The sequence below is a fragment of the Stylophora pistillata genome, chromosome 10 (assembly GCF_964205215.1).
Source record: "Stylophora pistillata chromosome 10, jaStyPist1.2, whole genome shotgun sequence".
Lineage (NCBI taxonomy): Eukaryota > Metazoa > Cnidaria > Anthozoa > Scleractinia > Pocilloporidae > Stylophora > Stylophora pistillata.
This window is the reverse complement of record NC_142528.1, coordinates 26,795,007-26,821,467: the sequence shown is the minus strand read 5'-3', so window position 1 is coordinate 26,821,467 and position 26,461 is coordinate 26,795,007. Positions and strand designations below refer to the sequence as shown.

At 40.3% G+C, this 26,461-nt stretch overlaps 2 protein-coding genes and 1 non-coding gene across 3 annotated transcripts; all 3 read right to left on the bottom strand.

Moving 5' to 3' along the window:
• Nucleotides 1-1,377: 1,377 nt before the first annotated feature.
• On the bottom strand, nucleotides 1,378-8,639 carry LOC111323272 (uncharacterized). The gene is made up of 2 exons (XM_088736603.1): nucleotides 8,172-8,639; nucleotides 1,378-6,500 (listed from the first exon to the last, which is right to left on the bottom strand). Exons 1-2 carry the CDS (start codon nucleotides 8,224-8,226, stop codon nucleotides 2,653-2,655), a joined length of 3,903 nt encoding a protein of 1,300 aa, XP_088592729.1. The 5' UTR covers nucleotides 8,227-8,639; the 3' UTR covers nucleotides 1,378-2,652.
• Nucleotides 8,640-9,214: 575 nt separating this feature from the next.
• Nucleotides 9,215-17,839, bottom strand: LOC111323321 (uncharacterized). Its single transcript, XR_015992700.1, has 2 exons — nucleotides 17,672-17,839; nucleotides 9,215-15,281 (listed from the first exon to the last, which is right to left on the bottom strand). It is a non-coding gene; the product is annotated as an uncharacterized LOC111323321 (transcript).
• A 2,045-nt stretch (nucleotides 17,840-19,884) lies between these two features.
• LOC148722445 (uncharacterized) lies at nucleotides 19,885-26,130 on the bottom strand. Its single transcript, XM_088736275.1, has one exon. It carries the CDS (start codon nucleotides 24,800-24,802, stop codon nucleotides 21,104-21,106), a length of 3,699 nt encoding a protein of 1,232 aa, XP_088592401.1. The 5' UTR covers nucleotides 24,803-26,130; the 3' UTR covers nucleotides 19,885-21,103.
• Between the last annotated feature and the right edge of the window lie 331 nt (nucleotides 26,131-26,461).

The following is a 26,461-nucleotide window of genomic DNA, read 5'->3' as shown; positions in this document are numbered from 1 at the left end:
CTTTCGAAACCAAAGCAAAAATAGAAATGCTAGGAAAGCAGTTTTCTTTGGCTTAAACAGCATCTATTATCGATGACCATAAGCGCCATTACTGTTCTAAGAAGTACTTGATTAAAAATATTTTTGGTGAAAAAGATGCCATTGAAAACCCTTAAAATCACATTAATGCGTGTTTATTTGACTAGAATAATTAGGCAGAAAACATGTTCAAGATGCTGCGTCGTAAAGCATTTGTAAATAGACCTTGAAAACGACGTTATTTGATGTAGCTTGATGTAAACATCCGTAATAGCAATTATGGGAGTAGTGCTGAGCAATTATTTGTTTTTATCATATTTTAAAGGTTAGGAGTCTATCGTCTAGGAAAGGAGCACAATTAACGAGCTAGCCACTGAAAAGTATGGCTGGAGCATATGCGAGAAAAAACATATTACGTGGAAGACTCAATTTGTGTTGCGTGTATGATGAGTGTGGTCAAAGATATTTTGACATTGCGTTTATTAATCAAGGGGCGGCGAGAAGAATTTTTGGGGGGAGCCCGTGAGTTCAGGAGCAACGGAGGGGGGGAATCAGTCATCACAAACATAGCATGAAAGGGGAAGCAGAGAAATTTGAATGCCAATTAACTGCTAATGAAGAGGGGGAGAATACCACGAATACTACAGAGAAGGATCAGATAAATTTTACTGGGACACAAACAAAATCCTTCGACGCCAACCTCCCCCCCCCTCCCCACCATCCACACCCGGCGGCGAAAAAATGACCAATCCCTAACTTGCGGCCATAGCACACAGATAATCAACCTTTCATCAAACAGTCTCTCAGATTTAACTATTTCAGTAATGCCGGGGATTGGTCTCCTTAAGTTTACCGCCGTTGTTTGGATTGGTTTTTCTTCCGGGAACCGTGTCTTGAAAAGTTGCTTGAAGTTTCTTACCCTGAGGCGCGGGCTTGATATAATTATTTTCCTTTTAACCTTTTACACGCGAGTGGAGTACAATTAAGTCTAGCCCAAGGGACAAGAGGCGAACTTGAAAATCGCTAAAGAAAAACGATGACTGTTCTGCGTGCTAAGAAAACGATGAGAAGCTAACAAGTAAATCATCATTTTTGAGGACAACTGTTTGAATACAGGCCATTGGTGAGCACCAAGCATAGCTGCGCACGTCAATCCGTGAGCGACTCCATATTTTTGCCCGTTCGCGTTCGTGAATTCCGCACGCGTGGCTCTTAATCTGCTCGCGCTCTGAACGATGATTACAGAGATAAGAGGAAGTCTGGAAACTAGCATACTTTTACAAATGACCAACGCTCGACGTGGCACAACCAACCCGGGTGCACACGAGGATTTGAATGCCTAAAATAAAGGAGAGGATATAGCAGTAAAAATTAAACTTTATTAAACAGCAAAATGGAAGCTTTCAACTGTTTCTTGAATAAAATTCTCTACAGCTTGTCAACTGATTGATCACACCTACTGTAAAAAAAATTTGTCAAAAATTTGGATTTCTATCAAACCCATGCCAGGAAAACCACAAGGAGTAAGTACATAAAAATTGGTTAAGCTTATCCATGCGTCTCATTGACAAGGATACTAAATATTTCGATCATTGCCGAGTAGTGCTCTAAACTTGCAATCGAATACAATGAGACCCCTCTTTTGCGACACCTCTATGTATAAAAATTGGCTGAGCTTATCCATACGTCTTATTGACGAGGATACTGAATATTTCACTGCCGAGTTGTGCTTTAAACTTGCAATCAACTTGAATAAAAGGAAAATATGAAATTATTGGTCACCAGCTATACTCCAGAATAAGCTGGAGAAGGAGATTCTCACATAACTGCAGAGTTGTTACTTTGATATGACTGAGGTACCCTACAGAAAAAACTTAACTTTCATGCTTCCCGCGAGGGCTTTCCCCAGGATTGAGGTTTCTACATGTATAGACGTGTGCGTAAATTTTGTATACACGAGTAACTACCACTAATAAAAAGAAAACACAACAAACTGTTGGAAATATTACCAAATTCCCTCAGACAGCCTAGGGGTGCAACATGCATGAACTTTGGAGGTTTATGACCTAAACTTTCCTTGTTTAATGCCCGTAAAATACACCTCTGAAAAAATAAAGCTTACATTAATCGACAAGTTACCTTTAACCACGCTCTAACAACAAACAAAATCTATGAGCTAACCTCTGACAGAAAAGAACTGAATGCAATTCGATTATATAGATGTCTGTGTATCTAGGCAGATAAAAAAATTTTCCCATTGCTTTCATGTTGATGATACGACAGCCAAGCTTAATGAAAAGCTCGTTTTCGTTTCTTTTAAAAGCATATGTATCAGCCCTTAGAGTTTTTAATTAGCCTTAACTAAGATACTGTCTTAGGCAGTGTTTTGAAAAGCCACTTTTTCGTAAAAGTTCCAATAAGAATCCTTCCACTCAAGCTATTGGATAAACGCTCCTATCTATAATTCTAGATCAAATCAGTCACACTCTATCATCAACTAAATGTCAAACTGATGACACTTGGATAAGACAAAAAAAAGACAAAACAAAAACCCTTACGACACTAAAGTTTCTTTAAATCCGTCATCAGTATCTTAAGCGTCTTCTCCGAATCCCACTTCAACACCACGGTGCATCAGCGCAAGAGCTTCACGCAATGGCACGGCAGACGAACGACTTGAGATAGAACCACCAGAACCACAAAGATGAAAGCCATGGCTGGGAGCACGCCGAGCAAGGCAACCTCAATCCACCTCAAAGCAAGGAAAAGGGTTTGTTTGGGTCCAGTAGGCTCTAGTCCCTGGGCGATAAAGGTGACTTTTGCTAAGTTAAACGTGCAGATAGCAACCAAACTCACAAGAGACAGACTTTCAAAGATGTTGGCTTTTCGGTTGCGGAATGGCTTCATTAGGAGATGATGCACCAAAATCAGAACACATGCAATTCCTAAACAGACGAATCGTGTCAAAGGATCGGTGATGAAGGTACTAATGGTTAGAAGAAGAAACCTTCGGCCAATCAGAACGCTTTCCCAGTACAAAGTACCATGGCCACCTTCAGCAGCTGGACGGAATGGTTCATGGAGAACTTTCTTTATGTCTTCGGTATCTTTAAAGTTGCCTAGAATGAGGTCATACTGGTTTGTATTTACCTTTCTCTTGCAGCAACGAAACCACCAGATTAAAAGAAAGGGCAGAGGGAATGCACACGCTATCAAGAACTCTTTGGTGGACAATTTGTCTTTGGAAAGCATCAGCGATCCCCAGAAGAGGACGAGAACCAGGGGAATTATGAATGCCAAGATAAAGACAATTTGCATGTACTGCCACCACTGCCAGCACTGAATGTTACCATCTATGAACAGACGCCACTTCAGCTCTACCGGAACACAGTGCATGAGCTTAAGGGATGTATCGGCAAGAGTCTTGTATCCAAGTAACAGGGCCTCCAGCACAACAGCCAGGTATAGTTTCAGCGAGGGCTTTGGAATGGGGCGAAACCTGCTTATGACTCGATGGATGGCGTAAATCATGGCAATGGAGAGCAAGGTCGCCAGGAACTTCAAGGTCAAAAACAGCTCCTTGGTGACTACATTGAAGCCAGGGAATGGGCATCCAATGCTGCCTTTAAGAGTCCTCACCTGGAAATTAAACAGAGCAACGAGTGTTGTAATAATGGGAATTACGCGAGCAGTTGTCTCAGTAGACGTAATCGTCAGTATTTCGGCAACTTGATAAAAGTAGAAGATGATCTTCAGATACCCAGCATCGTGTTTACCACTGCTGCCTCTATTTGGAGCATCCTGTCTGCAGTCAGAATTGGGTGTCCTCTTGAACCACATACCTTGCCGATACAACCACGGGAAGACAGGAGGCTTGAAAACTAGGTACAGTGCAAATAGTAGTACGTACAGCAGGCTCGCCAACCAAAACCAGTGATCATGGCACTTTTCTTTCTTTTTGCATGACGTGGAATACAAGGCTTCACTGTATCCCTCAGCACATTTGCCACATAATACACCTGTCCTTTTACCATAACAACCATTGTACGCGTAGGCGTTTGGATGTGCTGGAGTTTTGCAGTATTCCAATGGACATGGAATGAATTGCAGAGTGGATGAGGTTGTGTTAATTTTGGAGCCCCAAAAGTTTTCTTGAGCCAAAACTTTTCCATGCTCACATTTTGCTCCGTAAGGACACTTGATGCACTTTGTTTCCTCGTGAATATGGAAGCCACTGGCCCACCCTCTCTTTAAGCTGTAGAAACCATCCGGACATTCTTGACAAAGTAATTTGACATACTGCACGCTCATCCAGCAGGTTTCACTTCCCTTCACTAGTTCAAATCCATCTTCTTCGGTGATTTTCTCCAGAGTGATTTTCCTACCGCTTGGACATAGAAAGGAGGATGAGTTATCGATCATTATGGAATTGCTTTTCGTAACTGCAAAGATTGGATCGAATTCCCTATTTTCATCAGCTGTAAAGGAGGATTGTTTAATTTTCATTTGACCAGCGCTCTCAGATAGAAGAAAGCAACCAGTTCTCGATCCACGGTTACGTTCCTTCAAACTTGTTTGGTGGAAACTGCAATTAAGGATGTTTAGAATTCCAAAACCCGTCTTCTGGTACACGTGGCCTCCCAGAGCTACTCCTTCATTGTTGGTAAAGGTGCAGTTGTTCAACGTGACATTCCCATTTAAAAAGTTCAAAGTTCCAGCGATACCCACGTTGTTTTCAAAGTGGCTATCTTCAAAAAGTACGGGTAACTCAAACGTTTTGTTCCACATAAATTTCTCACTTTCGTGTCCTTTTCTTTTATGCGGACATAAGGGTGGATAGGCTTTCGTGAACTCAATTTGGACAATTGCTCGTTCGTCAAGTCGATTCACAAACTGATTGTTGTTAAGAAATCTGCAGTTTTTCACCGAAATCAGTCCACTCACATTCTTTTCAATAGTAACTGACAGTGCACAGTCATGTAATCCCTGAAAAGTAACGTTTTCAAGAAGTAGTTTTGCTTCAAAATCGGGTGACAAATATACTTCTTCTTTGCTTGGTTTCAGCACCGCACGGCTATAGTTCCGTTTAGGGAAACTCATTCCAAATCTGATTGCATCACCAGTGCCTAATGTTTCTTTACCTCCGAGAAAAAGACTGTTCCTTACAACAAGCGTTTGGTCACCGGTTGAACAATACCGAGCCGTATTATCTAAACAAGTAGTCGTTGACATCCTTATGCCAATCCGGTTGTTCACTAGGATGCACTTTTCGAGAAAAACCCTCACACCTGGCGCTTTGATTAATGTTTTAGGGGGAGCACTGGCCATAATGGCATACCCGTATGTGGAATTCACCGTCACGTTAGTGAAATTCAGGTCAAATCCACCATGGACAAAGACAGAATTTTCGTTGTTAAGAAAAGATGTGTTAAATAATGATATATCCCCATCGCTAAAGAGGTTGTCAACTCTAACTGATACTGCGAAGCTGTTGTCTTCGTGGCCGAGCTCTTGGAAAACAGAGTCAGTGATTGACACTAATACATGAATTGGATACGTCATAACAGAATTAGATTGGGAACGGATAAACACAGCACCCTTTATACTTCTATCATCATTTGTAACATGATATCGTCCCTTCGCATCCTGGAAATGACATCTTGATATGGTCATCTTGATGAAATCGTTAGGTAGCATGACAAGAATAGATTTTGTATTGTACAGGAACTCGCTGTCAGTGGTTACAAGACTACAATTTTCACGAATGACGGATTTAATCTGATTCCAAAACACACCAATAGCTGCCTCAGAGTAGTTAAAAAACTTGCACCTTGCGATGACGATATCATAGGAGGATACATTGAAGAGCGCTAAACCATACGTGCCATTTTCGAATACAAGGTTTGACAGAGAAATCTTGACGGAACTATTTTTGAACTTTGGACCAAATTCTATGCCATATGAAGTGTTGCGGAATTCGCTATCAGTAACCTTCAGTGAAGACTTTTGACGGATCACAGAAAAACCCTGACTTATTTCCCACAACATGGAAATAGCCTTATAGCAATTGATAAATTTGCAATTGGAAATGGCGACATGATAGGCGGGCACATTGAGGAAGGCTAATCCATACTTACTATTGTTGAAAACAAGGTTTGAGAAAGAACCTTTGACGAAACCATAATTGAACCTTGATGTAAATACCAAACCACATGAAATGTATGCTGGGGAGGACACACCTTTTATCGATACACTTTTCCCTATAGGTATCAATTGAGTTCCATTAGGACCATCCATTTTCAAACATTCGTATGGATTTGACTCACTGTTCGCTCCGTTGAGGCAAATTTCGCCGCTATCTTTAACCAGGAGTAACGCTCGTTTTAATGTCCGGCAGGGCGCAGCATAAGAACCACACTGAGGCGAGTCTTCACCGCTGCGATGGGATACGTAAAGACATCCACTCTCTTCGTCTTCTGCACCTGAAGATGACGGAAATGTCGTAATCAGTCGGGAACGTAGACAGTTTTGTCTACACTATCTCCTGTGATGTTATTGGTCTAGACAAAACCAAATCAAACTGTTGACTTGTGCAATTTTTTTCTACGTAGATGAATGACCTCCTGGCGATAAAAATGCACGCACTTGCTTTGTTTGATTGAGTTTTTTCGGATAACATGGAAGTTATCAAGACTTGGTCATCGTATGAACCGACGAAACATGTGAAAGACCTCGCAAATTCTCGAAGAAATTGCATCTACTTCTCTCAGGTCTAAGAGTATTTAAATGGCTCGTTGCTTTTCTCGGGCGCCGTTTACATTTTTATTTTTCTAATCGTGAATAATCACAGCTTTTGTTACTTCACACAATACTCTCATTAATATAAATCAGAACTTTTATAGGAGATGGGTCGTCAAGGTACGTTCTCGAGTTTAATTAATCTGGGACATCTCGCTTGAATGTGTACTCTGAAGCAAGTAGATTCTAGTTTGATAGCTTTAATCTCCTCGTAAGTAGAAATTGAGTGGTAACGCAACGAAAAGGTTACGAGTGCTTGCCCTCCTTCTTATGTAGCGAGGAAAAAAGTGTCATGAAAATCTCTGAGCATGACGAACTTTTGATCACCTTCCTCTTTGTAAACTTGCTCCGCTAGAAAAGTCACGATTTTAACTTTTTATTTTTCACATGAACTTGTAAGTGTTCTCTTACTCAGTTGAAACTATATGTTAGATCATTGATCTCCCGGTTTCAAACAAATTCTTTGTGAAAAAAAAAACGGAAAGAAAAAAAAGAAACAAGAGACATTGTTTGAGGTACATCTAACATGCAAATTACAGACGTTTGGTCAATAGAGGCCTTTCTCGAAAGAAAAACGTGAGCGGAATCGAAAGTGAGGGTCCTTTTTTAATTAGATTGCGGGACAAAGATTGCTTATCTGGGTGTTGAGTTTCTCTCGAAATATATCTCCAGTTTGCTGTGTAGGAAACCAGCCATTATACCGGCCTAAGCAAGAATTTAAATCGAACAACCATTTTAAGAATGATCATCATCAAATTTCGATACTTGTTCGTCCCTGATCCGAAAGCCGCCAGATTGTGTTGGTTACTGAAAACGCTGACAAATGAAAACTGAATGTGTTCGAACCGAGACAAAGCTTAGAATGGCTCGGAAGCTGGGAGGGAGTAGCTAGAATGTGTTAGTTTCTGAAAACACTGACAAATAAAAAATGAATGTTTTCAACCGAGACAAAGCTAAGAATGGTTTAGAAGCAGCTTTCTCTTTTCAGTTAGCGATGACTGCCAACCATACGGCGGCTGTGGCATTTCTCAAAACTGCACATTTCTCGCAAAGGATACTTAGAAACCAGTTATCGTTGCAAAGGCCATTAGTGAGGACCCTAAAAACTTCGTTTCATAGGTAAGTATCCATACGAAATTACTGGAATACTGTTTAACGTATATCTCTTTTTAAAGTAGCATTTAAAGCAAAACAAATTAGATTTTCTGAACTGAAGAGGTCTGTAAAGGAGGAATCAACGATCAACGAGATAGCCTCATGAAAAGAAATGACTGACCCTACAGGAAATACGGCGGAAACAGGCTACTTGTACAGACTACTTAAGTAAAACTATACAAAACACTTCATATACTCACAGCATGATAAGAAGAGAAGGGCTAAAAAACCAGAAACTGATGCAAGCTTTTTCATTTTCCGCGATTTGCGAGCTCTGGAAGGTTATCAAACCTTACTTGTAAAGGTGTTACCTTCCTATAAACTGTTCATGTTTACTTACCGGGCTTTATACTTCTTATTTCATGCTTGAGCGGTGATTAATTACCCCTGGCTACTTGCAGTCTGCGCTTAATTGAAAATGAATTAAAAATAGCACTCAATTGAAGGTGGAGTATTTCTTTCACTTTTCTTTCCTTTTTTTCTTTTTTTTTTCACGAAATTGATTTCTTCTCTTGCATTAGTAAGCAGTTTTGATATGGTACACTGACCTGTCTGAAAACTATTGACACACGTGCAGTAAGAAGCCAGCATTACGTATCAAGCCTGAAATGACACTTTAATGAACCGTAAACAGTTCAGTTCATGTTCAAACGAACATGCTTGTTCCTCCAGAAGTTGATATAGCAATGCAACACTTTTTTTCGGTCGACTGAGGAAAAAAAGTATTTTGACTATGACAGACAAACCTCCGAATATTATCAAGCCGTTCATGTTACACTGAGGTGGCTCGCTACACTCACAAAAAGTTGTTTGACAGTTAAAGGCTTAGGGCATAGGTCGACATACGGTACGGATTGGCAGAACAACTGTATCTTCAAGAATTAAGTTTTCACCAATAAAGAATACCTCTTCGAAACAAGAAAGGAGACAACAGATATTGCTTCTTTTCCCGTTTTTCATAATTTTCCCCCTTTCCTTTTTCTTTACAGTAACAGCTAGTGTACGTGTGACTTTTTTTCCCTTTTTGTTCTCATCGCAAAATTTTATCTTATTGTTGGTTTTTCAGTCGTTTCGCACCCATGGTAGTTTCATACTCGACTTCAGTTGATTCGTATCCATTTTGAGTCGGTTTATACCCGAACCGCTGGTCGATTTGTACCCAAATGATTGGTATTGATGAAACAAACTGACGAGCGTGAGTTGCATAATACTATTTTAAGAACAGTAACTGACTATACCCCAAGAAAATTTTATAAATCGCCTTTATTGAGAATTAGAAGCTCAAATGTAAGCACTTTCAGTTTCATACAGCAAGGATTATCCTGTTGAAATTAGATATGATCTCATAACAAACGTTTTTTTTTTGTAGCCACCCTTCTCATAGCATTGTCTAGCTCAAGTCTACATCCTGAACGAAATAGAAATGAAACAAAAATAACTTGAACACTATATTACTAAAATAGATTCTATACAATCAAAGTTCATTAAACGAAAAAAATATTTCGTGGCTGGTATTCCGAAAGGTATCTGATGAGTCTTTTGGCCGAGACGAGTTCTTTAAATTAAGTGTTTTTTAAAGGGTTATTTAAGGAAACTGCTTGGAGTATAGAGGAAGTGCTTGTCGCAGACAATGATAATAAAAAAAACCTGAACGGTTTCGAAACGAAAGCAAATATAGAAATGCTAGGAAGGTAGTTTTCTTTGACTTAAACAGGGTCTCTTAGCGATGACGACAAGCGCCAGAATTAAGTTGCTGAAGTGCTTCCTTGAAAATATTTTGGTGAAAAAGATGTCTTTGAAAGCCCCTCAAATCATACGAATGCATGTTTAATTGACAGCAATATTTAGGTAGAAAACATGTTTAAGATGCTCCGCCGTAAACCATTTGTGAATAATTACTAAAAACGATGTAGTTTGATGTAAACATCCGTAATGGCAATTTTGGGAAAAGTGTTGGACATTTATTTTGTTTTAGTACGGTATAAATAGTAAAGCTTATACGATCTTTTAAATGTTTGAAGTCTATTGTCTGGGAAGGCTGCACTAATAGACGAGCTAGCCGCTTTGAAAAGAATGGCTGCCACTACAGGAAATACGGAAATAAGCCCCTATAGACCACTTTCATAAATGGCTGCCGGATTAATATTCTTTTGTTTAAATCTAAATTTGCCTTTCTGGCCTCGCTTGAGATAATGTATTCTTTTGTATTCTTTTGAATTTTGTACTGGAGAACGACAAACAGTACATTGACATGTTTACAGGGAACTGCACATAAAATATGCCTATCCAGCATTTGATTCTCTAATGGTACTTTAAGAGGTTCAGGGGTTCCTGGTAGGCAAATTTCCCGACTGATTTTCCAAATGCAAGCACTTTCAGTTTTTTCAGGCAGAAAGTTGCCTTGAAAGAAAACATCACTTATGACTTAGTATTCTTTGCTGGTTCCTATCCTGTTCTCGTTTAAATTTTTACTTTTTCAAACAGAACAACAACAAAATGGAAATGACAGCCTGAAACAGAAAGATACATTGTCTACAGAAAGTATGAAAAAACGCAATGTAAACATGAGTCATGAGGGTTATATCCTTCAAATTTTTCAATGCTAGTACCACACCCAATTAAGTAAAAAATACGTTGCCAGTAAGTGGCTCAGTGAATAGCTTGTTGAGAATGTTCTGAAAGGTCGTGATGAGCGATCAGAATTTTCCGGACAGCTTTTGCATAATAGAAGTCAATCGTCAACACATCAGGAAATTTCCCGCTTAAGCATAAGACAATTAGCAGCACAAAAGGGAATTTCCCGCCGAAACAAGAGAAAGGTATTGGCCCAGAGACCTTTTCCCCATCTTAACATCCGAGCTCCTAACGATAGACAGCCAATGGAAACTGCATTGCTACATTATAAGGTTTTGCTTTCATTAAGGCGATTCTCGCGCAAGGCTTGATTTAAGGGGTAATCGTGGGCGATATTTTGATCAAAATCGTACAGAAAAAAAAAACTAAAAATGCAAATAAAAGTGTTTAAAAAGTCACCGTGATAATACAAGAGAAAAAAAAGAATTGGCTACAAAAGCTCTTATTCACTTTGATGTATAATGCATTTACCCACTCTTTACTTTGTTCGCAAATAGATTAAAACTAATATCTCATTTTGTTACCGTGGAAGATTAATGTTACGGCATCAGCAACTTGTCAAAAGACTTATCTTACGAGCTACAGTACTCATCAGCACCTAGAGCTAATTTTCTGCTCTTGTAGAGCGTTTAAAAGTTCTATAATAATCAAGAAAACTGAGTTGAAGTTCCTAAATGCTATTGGCAAATCCGATGGCGATTGGCGAAGACATAAAAGTACTAAACAATTCATCAGGTAATGACGTGATTGGTAACCGTTCCATATGACAGTCCTTCTCGTATCTAATTGCACAATGAGTGGACAGGGCTTTCAGAACTGGGAACGCAGACACACGGTTCTTCGTAGTAGTCTGATGCCATGGTACAGCACTCGAATGACTTGAGATAAAGCCGCAAGCGCCACCAGGATGCAGGCTATGGCTGGTAGAAAGCCAAGCAAAGCCACCTCAATCCACTCCAACGCGTAGAAAAGGTTCTGTTCAGGTCCAGCAGGCTCGAGTCCCTGGGCGATAAGGGTGACTTCTGCCAAGTTGAAAGTGCAAATAGCAACCAGACTCATAAGAGACAAGGTTTCACAGATGTTGGCGTTACGGTCACGGAATGGTCTTGATACAAGATGATGCACAAGAGTCACAACACAGGCGAAATCGAGACAGATGAATCGTGTCAAAGGATCAGTGATAAAGTTACGAACGGCCAGAAGCAGGAATCTGCGGCCGGTCAGGACACTTTCCCAGTACAGTGTACCATAATCATCACCACAGGGCGGACGGAATGGGTCATGGAGAACTTTCTTGATTTCTTCGGCATCGCGGGTATTCTCCCTAAAGAGTTCAAACTCGTGCAAACTCTGTTTCTTGAAAAAGAAGCGATAGAGCCAGATGAAAAGAAAAGGCAGAGGGAATGCACAGGATGTCAAGAACTCTTTGGCGGACAATTTGTCTTTGGAAAGCATCACTGATCCCCAGAAGAGGACGAGCACGAGGGGAATGATAAACACCAAAATGAAGACAATTTGCATGTACTGCCACCACTGCCAGCACTGAATGTTTCCATCTATGAACAGACGCCACTTCAGCCCTACGGGTACGCAGTGCATGAGCTTAAGGGATGTATCTGCTAGGGTCTCGTAGCCTAGTAACAGGGTCTCCAGAACAACAGCCAGGTATAGTTTCAGTGAAGGCTTAGCAATGTGCCGGAACCTGCTTATGACTCGATGGATGGCATAAATCATGGCAATGGAGAGCAGAGTCGCCAGGAACTTCAAGCACAAAAACAGCTCTTTAGTAACCACATCAAAGCCAGGAAATGGGCATCCAATGCTGCCGTTAATAGTCTTTACCTGGAAATTAAAAAGTGCGATCATTGGCGTAACAAAGGGAATTATGTGAAGGGCTTCCTCAAGGGACTTGATCATCAGTATTTCAGCAACTTGATAAAAGTAGAAGATGGTCTTCAAATACCCAGCATCATGTTCTTCATCATTCCCTTCATGTAGTGCTACGTGTCTTTGGCTGCTATTGGATTTCCTTTTAAACCAAAAGCATTGCCGATACAGCCAGGGGAAGATAGGAGGCTTGAAAACAAGATAGAGAGCCAACATTATTACGTAAATTAAGCTCGCAATCCAAAACCAATGATCATTGCATTTTTCTTTCTCTCGACAAGAAGTGGAATATAAGTCTTCGCTGAAACCTTCAGCGCATTGGCCGCATAAAATTCCTGTCCTGCTGCCATGACAACCATTAAAAGCGGTAGTACTGAAACGAGCTGGAGGTTTGCAGTATTCCAGTGGACAGGGATGAAACTCCAGCTCAGTTGATAATGGTGAAGAGTAGCAACCCCAAAAGTTTTCTTGGGCTTCAATGTCTCCATTTTCACATGTTGCGCCATATGGACATCTATGACACTTTGTTACCTTCTGAATATCCAGACCATTGGAAGATCCTCTTTTTAAATTATAGAATCCATCCGGACACTCTTCACAAAAAAATGTGACGTAAGCTACGCTTATCCAGCAAGTCTCACTTCCTTTAACGAGTTCGAAACCGTCTTCTTGGGTGCTGTTTTCAAGCGTGATCTGTTTTCCATCTGGACATTTAAAGGAGGTTGAACTGTCGATCTCTATCGTACTGCTTTTCGTCGCTGCAAATATTGGATCGAATTCTTGATTAACGTCTGCTACAAAGGACGAATTTTGAATCTTTAACGGACCAGCACTCTCGGATCGAAGAAAACTAGCAATAGCTGACACGCGGGAATAACCTATTAAATTTTGTAGGAAGCTACAATTATTGATGTTCAGAATGCCGAAACCTGTCTTCATGTAGACATGACCACCTAAAGCCACTCCCTCATTGTTTTTAAATGCGCAGTTCTTGATAGTGATATTGCCATTCAAAAAGTTCAGTGCTCCAGTGATGCCCACATTGTTTTCAAATGAAGTATCTTCAATCATAACCGGTAGCTCAGACTTCTTGTCCCACATCAGTTCCTTACTTTCGTTTCCTTTCGCTTTTCGTGGACATTTTGGCGGATCGTTGTTCGGAAATTCAATTTGGATAGCTGCTCGTTCATCTAATCGATTCACAAACTGAGTGTTATTGAGAAATCTGCAGTTTTTTACCGAAATCAGCCCAATCACATTCTTCTCTATAGTAACTGACAGTGCACAGTCATGTAACCCCAGAAAAGTAACGTTATCAAGAAGTAGTTTTGCTTCAAAATCTGGTGACAGATAAACCTCTTCTGTGCTTGGTTTCAGAACTGCACGAGTATCGTTCCGTTTAGGAAAACTCATCCCAAATCTGATTGCATCCCCAGCGCCTAATGTCTCGTTGCCTCCCAGTATAAGACTGTTTCTTACAATAAGCGTTTGGTCACCCGTTGAACAATACCGAGCCGTATTATGTAAACAAGTAGTCGTTGACATCCTTATGCCAATCCGGTTGTTTGCTAGGATGCAATTTTCAAGAAAAACCCTCACACCTGGCGCTTTGATTAATGTTTTAGGGGGAGCACTGGCCATAATGGCATATCCGTATGTGGAATTCACCGTCACGTTAGTGAAATTCAGGCCAAGTCCACCATGGACAAAGACAGAATTTTCGTTGTTGAGAAAGGACGTGTTTGATAATGATATACTCCCATTGCCAAAGAGGTTGTCAACTGTAACTGATACCGCGAAGCTGTTGTCTTCGTGGCCGAGCTCTTGGAAAATAGACTCAGTGATTGAGACTAATACATGAATTGGATACGTTATAACCACATTGGCTTGTGATCGGACAAACACGGCACCTGTTGCATTTCTAAGATCAGAAGTGACTTTAAAACGTCCCTTTGCGCCTTCGAATAGACATCTTGATATGTTAGTCTCCACAATAGCGTTGGGCAACATAGCAAGTATAGATTTTGCATTGTACCGGAACTCGCTATCAGTGGCTACGAGACTACACTTTTCAAGAATGATGGAATTTATCTCGTTCCATAAAATACTAACGGCTGCCTTATGGAAGTTACTTAACTTGCACTTTACGATGACAATATTATAGGAGGACACATTAGCGAGGACTACACCATAAGTTCCGTTGTCGAATACAAGGTTTGACAGGAAAACCTCAGCAAAGTTATGTCTGAACTTCGGACCAAATTCGATGCCATATAAAGTGTTGCGGAATTCACTATCAGAAACCTCAAGTGAGGACCTTTGACGGATGCTTGAATAAGTCCCTTCCCATAGCATAAAAACGGCTTTCTGGCAGTTGATGAACTTGCATTTGGAAATGACAACATCGTAGGAAGGCACATTGGAGAAAACTAATCCATACCTACTATTGTTAAATACAAGGTTTGAGAAGGTTCCTTTGACAAAACCATATTTGAACCTTGACGCAAATATTAAGCCACATGAAATGTGCGCTGGGGAGGACACACCTTGTATCGATACACTTTTTTCTATAACTTTCAATTCAGCTCCATTAGGGCCATGGGTTTTCAAACATTCGTATGGATTTGACTCACTGTTTGCTCCGTCGAGGCAAATTTTGCCACCATCGTTAACCAGGAGAAGCGCTCTTGGTAATGTTCGGCAGGGTGCATCAAAAGAACCACATTGAGGTGAGTCCTCACCGCTGAGATGGGAAATGTAAAGACATTCACCCTCTTGGTCTTCCGCACCTGAAGATAATGAAAACGTCATAATGAAATTTTTGCCTTGTGTAATTATTTCCTATTTCTTCGTAAAGAAATGGCCTCCTGGCGATAAAGATGCATGCCTTTTGCTCTGCTTTGATTTCGTTTTGTCGAATGATATTGAAGTTATCAATACTTGATCATAATACAAGTCTTAGAAAGGAAATCACCGTGATTTGAAAGACCTCACATATTCTTGAAGAAATTGGAACTCTTCAACTTGGGTCTAGGCCTTAGAATAATTAAATGGCGTGTTGCTTCTCTCGGGCGATTTTTATCTTTTATTTTCTAACCGTTAATCACAGCTTTAGTCTCTCCTCACAACTCTTGTATATATGGAGCACTTCTTCTCTAGGAGACGCGTCGTCAATCTACGTTTTTGATCTTATACATCTCCTAGATATGTGTACTCGAATGCAATTAGATTCCCGTTTTCCTTGTAAGATCGATAGCTTTGAATCTCTTCGCAACAGGCTATTGTGTAGTTACGCAACCAAAGGTTATGCAACCATTTGCTACTTCACTTTTTTTTTCTGTCATAAGAACTTGTAAACGTTCTCTCACTCCGTTGAAACTATTTGTTAGAGCATTGATCTCCCGGTTTCAAACAAATTAACGCGTCAATTTGTACGTTACAGACAGTGTGATAAAATTTTGTTGTAGAGATATGGGCTAGAGTACGAGCAGTCCTTCCTTTTTGGTGAAGATCGTAGCGCGAAAATAAATCAGTGACAAAAAATTGTTGTAAGCGCGCCTTGGGAAGTTTTTGGCGTGAGCCTGTTGCAACGCGGAAGTTCCATGAGTGTGGCGCTCGAAGAGAAGGTAAGCCCAAGAGTTTGACCTTGTACGGCTGAGTGGTTTTTGATGTCACAACAACGCACGGGTGATCTCAGAAAATTAATCATTTCAAATTTCGAGGCGCACAATAAAGGGGAATTCCATGAATGTTTCAGTAAGCACGACTCTCACGAACAAAACTCCTAAGAAAATAATTAGGAAGGGCAGGCCAGTCAAAGAACTATCGCGGATCGATATGCGTTATGTCATTTTTCTTCAATGAGACTGACCCACTCTCGAAAATCGCTCGATTCTTAGACTATACCACGTCTCCTTGCTTCGAGATTCTGCATCATGAAAGATAGTTTTCCTTAAAGTTATCGAAAAATATTCCTTACAAAATTCTTCCGTTCTGGAATCAATCCAGCGAGAATTTCAAATGCTCAACAATTTTGAAGCCCTTCGGACCCGCTGCAAAAACTTCCTTTCCGTTGCGGCGCGGTCGCTCTTTACACGAGTCAAGTTTCCCCTAATGGCAACCCCCCTCACAGTCTGGCTAACGTTTCTATCATATTGTCCTGTAGTCCTAATTGAAATTAAAATAAAATGCAAACACGAAAAAGAGTCTTAAGAAGAAAAATACGACATCGGTTGAGTTTTATTCGAGAATTTAAACGTGGTAAGTGAAAAATTTAGTATTGGCAAACCTATGTAACTTATGACTGTTAGGGGTGCCCTTTGGAGGAAATCTGACTGAGGTTATGGGTTGTCATCGACTACGCCCCAGTTATTTTTACATCACGTTGCAACATTATCTTCACTTTTGTTCAGACGTAAGCACTTTCATTTTTTTACAGTCGGGAAATCCCCGTTGAAATGGGCCACACTTTAGGGTTTTCCTTCGTCAGCGTGTTTTATGACTGCATCTCGCTGAGGTCTGTTTCCTCAAACGAAGCTGTATTGATCATATATTGAGCTTTTCCAATTTTCCATAATCAGCAAAATTTCGCTGATTATGAAAACTGAATGTTTTTGAAACGAGACAAAGCTAAGAATGGATTGTAGCAGGGAGGGAGCTGCCAGAATGCGTTACTTACTGACAACATTGACAAATAAAAATGTAATAACGGTTTGGAAACAGCGCTTCAGTTCTTTTTTCAGTTAGCGAGGGGTATCAACCATTCTGTGGTTGTGGCATTTTTCAAAACTGCATGTCTTACGAAAGGGGTATTCGAGCAGTAAAAAGTGTGCCTAATCGAATTCTAAAAATAAAAGAGTAGAAACCAGTTGTAATAACCATTGGCAAGTACTCTCTAAAAATTTCGTTTTCGAATATAAGCATCCATACGAAAATTATCAGAGTACCCTTTAACGTATACCTTTTGTTTTCAATTCAGCATTTATAGAATTGAAGCAAAGCAAATTAGATTTTTAGAACTGAAGAAGTCTACCATGAAGGAGGAATGAGCCACGTATCAAGGAGTTCTGCCGAGCAACCACATGGCAAAGAACGATTGACCCTTCAGGAAATACGGCGAAAATAGGCTACTTATACAGACTTGTAAAGTACAACTACACCAAACACTTCATATACTTACAGCATGATGAGAAGAAAAGGGCTATAAAACCAAAAACTGATGCCAGCTCTTTCATTTTCCACGACTTGCGAGTTCTGGAAGGTTATCGAACCTTACTTCTAAAGGTGTTACCTTCCTATGAACAGTTCACGTTTACTTACCGGGCTATATACTTCTTATTTTTTGCTTGAGTTGTCAGTAATTACCCCCGACTAATAGAAGATTGTGCTAAATTTGCAAAATAATTTAAAAATAGCACTCAATTAAAGGTGGAGTATTTGTTTTCGTTACCTTTTTTTTCTCGAAATCGATATCTTCTCTTAAGTAACGATCTGTTTACACTGACCTGAAAACTACTGACACACTTGCAGTAAGAAGCCAGCATTACGTATCAAGCTTAAAATAAGTATTTTACGAATCGTAAACAGTTCAGCCCATGTTCAAACGAGCATTCTTATTCCTCTAGAGTTGACATAACAGTGCAACACTTTTCTTCTGGCAACTGAGGAAACAAAGTATTTTGCCTAAGACAGACAAAAACTCAAAATATTATCAAGCCGTTCATGCTACTATGAGGTGGCTTATCGCATACAGAAAAATTTCGTCGACAATCAAAACTTCAGTTCAGGCTTAACTAGGTCGTTATACTATACGGATTTGTTGCGAAACTGTACAACAGCTATTGGTTCTTTTCTTCCTTTTCATAATAACTTGATGACTTTTTTCCAGAAAGTTTTCTGCTCAAAATTGTATCCCTGTCGTTGGTATTAGTCCTTTCGTACCCACGACAGTTCAATACTAAATTTCGGCACATCCATTCTAAATACCTCAAGCCCGAGTGCGTAAATAGAAGCCGATTGGTGTCTACGACAAGGTAAATCTGTGGAGTACAGGCAACACTTGTGACTAGGCGGAGTGCGCCGTTGCATTATGGTCGTAAAAGAAAACGTAAGTCATTTACATCCTGTCGTGGTCGAGTAAACATCTCTTGTGGCAGCGAGAATAGCGTGATTATAGGTGCATTGTTACCGTTTGTTCCCTCTAAAGTTCAAAAAGCGTCGGCGGGCCTACGTGACTCTGCCAAGTTTCCTTCGTGACGAATTCGTTCTTGCCTAAGAGTGTATTTAATAAATGGCAGCAGTTACACTCACAGCCTATGGCAGCAAGAATAATATCAAAGTCAGAAATTACATTCTTTGACGCGAGTTATTTAACAGGGAATCGACCTTTAATGTGTAAACGCATTACAAAGAGACAGACCTTCTTAAACACGACCTTTTTCCGGGTCATCAAAGGAGAAGAGCTTTGCCTCCTTACTGCATTCGTCACGCTCTACGTTTAACAGAACGTACAGAGTTTTCTAGTACACTTAAATAATAGAGGATACCCAGATGAAGGTTTTGAAAAACGTCTCGCGGGAAAGGTTACTTAAAAACAAAGAAAATGGTACACATAAGAAAATATTGTCTTTTGTAACACAATCTCATCCTGCTTTGCCAAACCTCAAGAACATACAAATGCGGAAATGACGCCTAAAAACTAACCCTTATTATCATATCACAAAGGAAAGTCATTCAAAGATATCCTGGTAGACTGGTAACAGCTAAACTTTGAAAGAGGAAGATTTAAATCGCTAGCGAATGGCAAGAGTCACGCACCGTCGGAATGTAGAGTTATTCATTGGTTAAGTGACTCATTTCATTGCTCTTGTTCATCTGTCCTTCATTTAGAGCCCAAGAAAAAAGATTTACTATACAACATTCGCGATTAGTTGATTTGCTTTTACTCAGGAAAGTAGATTTACAATACGATTGAGACAATAGTAGGGGTAGTACGGTTACGAAAGAACTAAACCGACTGAGTACAAATGGTCTTGCCTGGGTACGAGTCGTACGCGTACTCTCTTCGTGTAATACCCTGGCTTAATAGGAAATTTTCCGCTCAAGCAAGATAAAGGTTACCGAAATGGCATGGACTCTTTCAAGATCTCTTTTGCTAACTTAAATAACGCATGTATTGGTCCAGAGACCTTTGCGCTATCTACAAATGTGGGCTACAAATGATGGTGAGCTCATGCCCGCATCATAGCTGAATTGTAGTGATTTGTTCTCATTGAGGTGGTTCTTGTGCGGGGCTCAATTTAAGGGCTAATCATGACGGAACCTTGATCAAACTCCTCAAATCCTTAAAAAATTCTCTGATGATTTCGGGGCTGATGAAACAATTCTAAATAATGAATTTAAAATGTGGTTTTATTGGTACCCGAAAAAAAAAAATCTTGACAGAATGTAACAATTTTTTAACAAAGAGTGGAAACAGTTTATCTAACAATGGACAAATACCCATAGATGACAAAGAAACTCTACCCTTTTGGGCTCGATGCCTTACTTGTTTTCGTTTGTCTGAGGAACCTAGATGTTCAGAATGATGCCAACTTAGCTCTTAAACCCACTTAGTATTCCATAACTCCCAAAGAAAAGTCTGGTTCGTTGCAAAGTTGTAATGTATCAACACAAGGAATTGGCAACAGTTTCTATTATTTACCTTCACATTAAGTGCAATTCTCCACTCTTTATTTTGGTCGCAAAAAGATTCAAAATCACTAGTATCTCGTTTTGTTACCATGAAAGATCTTTGCGAACAAGCAAGATCAGCAATTGGTCAAACGACTTAACCTTACGAGCTACAGTACCCGTTAAAACAGAACTAATTACTTGCTTACTAAAGGCTTTTGAAAGTGCCAGAATAATCAAGAAAACTGCGATAAAGCTACTAAATGTTAGGATACAAATGGCAAAGACATGACAATCAGATGCAATGAATATATGAAATTCATATATTTTGAACTGCGGTATTAGATACGTATGATGTGCGATCCTCGCAGTAGATAGCGCTATTTACGCAATAGCGAAGATCAGACCTGAAAAAAATCAGGCCTGTACGGGACTCGTACCACTGGCCTCTGCGATACTAGTGCAGCGCTCTACCAATTGAGCTAACAAGCCAACTGGAAGCAGGCCGTTAAGTTGATTCGTAATAAACCCGTGAAAGTGATAAATGAGATGCAATGAATATATGAAGTTCATATATTTTGAACTGCGGTATTAGATACGTATGATGTGCGATCCTCGCAGTAGATAGCGCTATTTACGCAATAGCGAAAATCAGACCTGAAACAAATCAGGCCTGTACGAATCAACTTAACGGCCTGCTCCCAGTTGGCTTGTTAGCTCAATTGGTAGAGCGCTGCACTAGTATCGCAGAGGTCAGTGGTTCGAGTCCTGTACAGGCCTGATTTTTTTCAGGTCTGATTTTCGCTATTGCGTAAATAGCGCTATCTACTGCGAGGATCGCACATCATACGTACATGACAATCAGTCAGATAAAGACATAGCCAACATGAAGTATGACATTCCTTGTTGTATCCATCTGCAAAATCATCTGACAGAACTTTTAGAACTGAGAACGCAGACACACGGTTCTTCGTAGTAGTCTGCTGCCATGGTACAGCACTCGAATGACTTGAGATAAAGCCGCCAGCGCCACCAGGATGCAAGCTATGGCTGGTAGAAAGCCAAGCAAAGCCACCTCAATCCACTCCAACGCGTAGAAAAGGTTCTGTTCAGGTCCAGCAGGCTCGAGTCCCTGGGCGATAAGGGTGACTTCTGCCAAGTTGAAAGTGGAAATAGCAACCAGACTCATTAGAGACAAGGTTTCACAGATGTTGGCCTTTCGGTTACGGAATGGTCTCGATAGAAGATGATGCACCAGATTTACAACACATGCCAAATTCAAACAGATGAATCGTGTCAAAGGATTAGTGATAAAGTTACGAATGGTCAGAAGTAGGAACCTCCGGCCGGTTAGAACACATTCCCAGTATAGTGTACCATAGTCATCACCACAGGGTGGACGGAATGGATCATGGAGAACTTTTTTGATTTCTTCGGCATCCTGGGCATTCCCCCTGAACAGTTTAAACTCGTGCAAACTTGGTTTCTTGAAAAGGTAGCGATAGAGCCAGATGAAAAGAAAAGGCAAAGGGAATGCACAGGAAGTCAAGAACTCTTTGGCGGACAATTTGTCTTTGGAGAGCATCACTGATCCCCAGAAGAGGACGAGAACCAAGGGAAAAATAAACACCAAGACAAAAATAATTTGCAGGTACTGCCACCACTGCCAGCACTGAATGTTTCCATCTATAAACAGTCGCCACTCTAGCCCAATGGGGACGCAGTGTGTGAGCTTAAGAGTTGTATCTGCTAGGGTTTCGTAGCCAAATAGCAAGATCTCCAGAACAACAGCCAGGTATAGCTGCAGCGCAGGCTTAGGAATGTGCCGGAACCGACATATAACTCGATGAATGGTATAAATTATGGCAATGGACAGCAGGGTCGCCAGGAACTTTAAACACAAAAACAGCTCTTTAGTCACGACATTGAGTCCAGGAAAAGGGCATCCAATGCTGCCGTTAATGGTCCGTACCTGGAAATTAAAAAGTGCGATGATTAGTGTAACATAAGGAACTATGTGAACAGCTTCCTCAGGGGACTTGATCATCAGTATTTCAGCAACTTGATAAAAGTAGAAGATGGTCTTCAAATACCCAGCATCATGTTCTTCATCATTCCCTTCATGTAGTGCTGCGTGTCTTTGGCTGCTATTGGATTTCTCTCTGAACCACAAGCATTGCCGAAACAACCAAGGAAAGATTGGAGGCTTAAAAACGAGATAGAGAGCCAACGTTATTACGTAGATTAAACTCACTATCCAAAACCAGTAATCATGGCATTTTTCTCTCTCTCGACACGATGTGGAATAGAGATCTTCGCTGAAACCTTCGGCGCATTGACCACATAAAATGCCTGTTCTGCTGCCATGGCAACTATTGAAAGCCTTTGCATTCGGACGAACAGGAGGTTTGCAGTATTTCAGTGGACAGGGATGAAACTCCAGCTTAGTTGATAGTGGTGAAGAGTAGAAACCCCAAAAGTTTTCTTGGGCTTTAATTTCTCCATTTTCACACGTTGCCCCATATGGGCATCTAAGACACTTTGTTCCCTTGTGAATATCCAGACCACTAGACGCTCCCCTTTTTAAACTGTAGAACCCATCCTGACACTCTTGACAAGAAATTTTGATATAAGCTACGCGTAGCAAGCAAGTATCATTTCTTTTTACAAGTTCCAAACTGGTTTGTCTGGTGATATTTTCTAGCTTGACTTGCTTTCTATTCGGACATTTTAAGGATGTTGACCTGTCGATCTTTATGGCAGTACTTTTCGTCGCTGCAAATATTGGATCGAATTCGTCACTAACGTCTGCTACAAAGGACGAATTTTGAATCTCTAACGTACCAGTGCTCTCTGACCGAAGAAAACTACCAATACTTGACACACGACCATGATTTTTCAAACTTGATGAAGTTGTCGTTTGCAGAAAGTCACAATTAATGATATTAAGAAGGCTGAAGCCCGTCTTTACATACACGTGACCTCCCAAAACCAGTCCCTTGTTGTTTTTAAACTCGCAGTTCTTGATGGTGACATTGCCTTTCAAAAAGGTTAAGACACCAGCAATACCTACGTTATTTTCAAATATAGAATCTTCGAATATTACCGGCAGCCCATATTTTTCGCTCCACACCGTTTCTTTGAGTTCGTTTTCTTTTGTTCCCTGCGGACATTTCGGTGGATCGTTGTTCGGAAGTTCAATTTTGACAGTTGCTCGTTCATACAATTGATCCAAAAATTGAGCGTTGTTAATAAACCTGCATTTCTTCACCGAAATCAATCCAATCACATTCTTTTCTACACTAACTGACAGTGCACAGCCATGTAACCCATGGAAAGTAACGTTTTCAAGAAGTAGTTTTGCTTTAAGATCTGGTGACAAAGATACTTCTTCTTTGCTTGGTTTCAGCACCGCACGGCTATAGCTGTGTTTAGGGAAACTCATCCCAAATCTGATTGCATCCCCAGTGCCTGTTTCTTTACCTCCGAGAAAAAGACTGTTCCTTACAACAAGCGTTTGGTCACCGGTTGAACAATACCGATCCGTTTTAGTTAGACAAGTTGTCAATGACATCCTTATGCCAATCCGATTGTTCACCAGGACGCACTTTTCGAGAAAAACCCTTATACCTGGTGCTTTGATCAATGTTTTAGGGGGAGCACTGGCCATAATGGCGCACCCATAAGTGGAGTTGACCGTCACGTGAGTCAAATTTAGGTCAAATCCACCATGGACAAAGACAGAATTTTCGTTGTTAAGAAAAGATGTGTTAAATAATAATATATCCCCATCGCTAAAGAGGTTGTCAACTCTAACTGATACTGCGAAGCTGTTGTCTTCGTGGCCGAGCTCTTGGAAAACAGAGTCAGTGATTGACACTAATACATGAATTGGATACGTCATAAAAGGACTAGATTGGGAACGGATAAACACAGCACCCTTTATACTTCTATCATCATTTGTAACATGATATCGTCCCTTCGCATCCTGGAAATGACATCTTGATATGGTCATCTTGATGAAATCGTTAGGTAGCATGACAAGAATAGATTTTGTATTGTACAGGAACTCGCTGTCAGTGGCTACAAGACTACAATTTTCACGAATGACGGATTTAATCTCATTCCAAAACACACCAATAGCTGCCTCAGAGTAGTTAAAAAACTTGCACCTTGCGATGACGATATCATAGGAGGATACATTGAAGAGCGCTAAACCATACGTGCCATTTTCGAATACAAGGTTTGACAGAGAAATCTTGACGGAACTATTTTTGAACTTTGGACCAAATTCTATGCCACATGAAGTGTTGCGGAATTCGCTATCAGTAACCTCCAGTGAAGACTTTTGACGGATGACAGAAAAACCCTGACTTATTTCCCACAACATGGAAATAGCCTTATGGCAATTGATAAATTTGCAATTGGAAATGGCGACATGATAGGCGGGTACATCGAGGAAGGCTAATCCATTCTTACTATTGTTGAAAACAAGGTTTGAGAAAGAACCTTTGACAAAACCATAATTGAACCTTGATGTAAATACCAAACCACATGAAATGTACGCTGGGGAGGACACACCTTTTATCGATACACTTTTCCTTATAGGTGTCAATTGAGTTCCATTAGGACCATCCATTTTCAAACATTCGTATGGATTTGACTCACTGTTCGCTCCGTTAAGGCAAATTTCGCCGCTATCTTTAACCAGGAGTAACGCTCGTTTTAATGTCCGGCAGGGCGCAGCATAAGAACCACACTGAGGCGAGTCTTCACCGCTGAGATGGGATACGTAAAGACATCCACTCTCTTCGTCTTCTGCACCTGAAGATGACGGAAATGTCGTAATCAGTCCGGAACGTAGACAGTTTTGTCTACACTATCTCCTGTGATGTTATTAGTCTAGACAAAACCAAATGAAACTGTTGACTTGTGCAATTTTTTTCTACGTAGATGAATGACCTCCTGGCGATAAAAATGCGCGCGTTTGCTTTGTTTGATTGAGTTTTTTCGGATAACATGGAAGTTATCAAGACTTGGTCATCGTATGAACCGACGAAACATGTGAAAGACCTCGCAAATTCTCGAAGAAAGTGCATCTATTTCTCTCAGATATAAGAGTATTTAAATGGCTCGTTGCTTTTCTCGGGCGCCGTTTACATTTTTACTTTTCTGATCGTGAATAATCACAGCTTTTGTTACTTCACACAATACTCTCATTAATATAAATCACATCTTTTATAGGAGATGGGTCGTCAAGCTACGTCCTCGAGTTTAATAAATCTCGGACATCTTGCTTGAATGTGTACTCTGAAGTAAGTAGATTCTAGTTTGATAGCTTTAATCTCCTCGTAAGTAGAAATTGTGTGGTAACGCAACGAAAAGGTTACGAGTGCTTGCCCTCCTTCTTATGCAGCGAGGAAAAAAGTGTCATGAAAATCTCTGAGCATGACGAACTTTTGATCACCTTCCTCTTTGTAAACTTGCTCCGCTAGAAAAGTCACGATTTTAACTTTTTATTTTTCACATGAACTTGTAAGTGTTCTCTTACTCAGTTGAAACTATATGTTAGATCATTGATCTCCCGGTTTCAAACAAATTCTTTGTGAAAAAAAAAAAAAAAACGGAAAGAAAAAAAAGAAACAAGAGACATTGTTTAAGATACATCTTACATGCAAATTACAGACGTTTGGTCAATAGAGGCCTTTCTCGAAAGAAAAACGTGAGCGGAATCGAAAGTGAGGGTCCTTTTTTAATTAGATTGCGGGACAAACATTGCTTATCTGGGTGTTGAGTTTCTCTCGAAATATATTTCCAGTTTCCTGTGTAGGAAACCAGCCATTATGCCGGCATAAACAAGAATTTAAATCGATCAACCATTTTAAGAATGATCATCATCAAATTTCGATGCTTGTTCGTCCCTGATCCGAAAGCCGCCAGATTGTGTTGGTTACTGAAAAAGCTGACAAATGAAAACTGAATGTGTTCGAACCGAGACAAAGCTTAGAATGGCTCGGAAGCTGGGAGGCTAATCATGACGGAACTTTGATCAAAATCCTCGAATCCTTAAAAAATTCTATGATGATTTCGGGACTGATGAAACAATTACAAAAAATTATTTTAAAATGTGGTCTAATTGCTACCCGAAAAAAAGTAATCTTGACAGAATGTAACAATTTTTCAACAAAGAGTGGAAACAGGTTATCTAACAATGGATAAATACCGATAGATGACAAAGAAACTCTACCCTTTTGGGCTCGATGCCTTACTTGTTTTCGTTTGTCTGAGGAACCTAGAT

Bases quoted from the DNA above. Each gene is read 5' to 3' on its own strand.
- LOC111323272 (XM_088736603.1), bottom strand. From the start codon at position 8,226: ATGAAAAAGCTTGCATCAGTTTCTGGTTTTTTAGCCCTTCTCTTCTTA. The intron at 6,501-8,171 runs GTGAGTATATGA...CGTCATCTTCAG, and splicing joins CCTTCTCTTCTTATCATGCT to GTGCAGAAGACGAAGAGAGT.
- LOC148722445 (XM_088736275.1), bottom strand. From the start codon at position 24,802: ATGGATGGTCCTAATGGAACTCAATTGACACCTATAAGGAAAAGTGTA.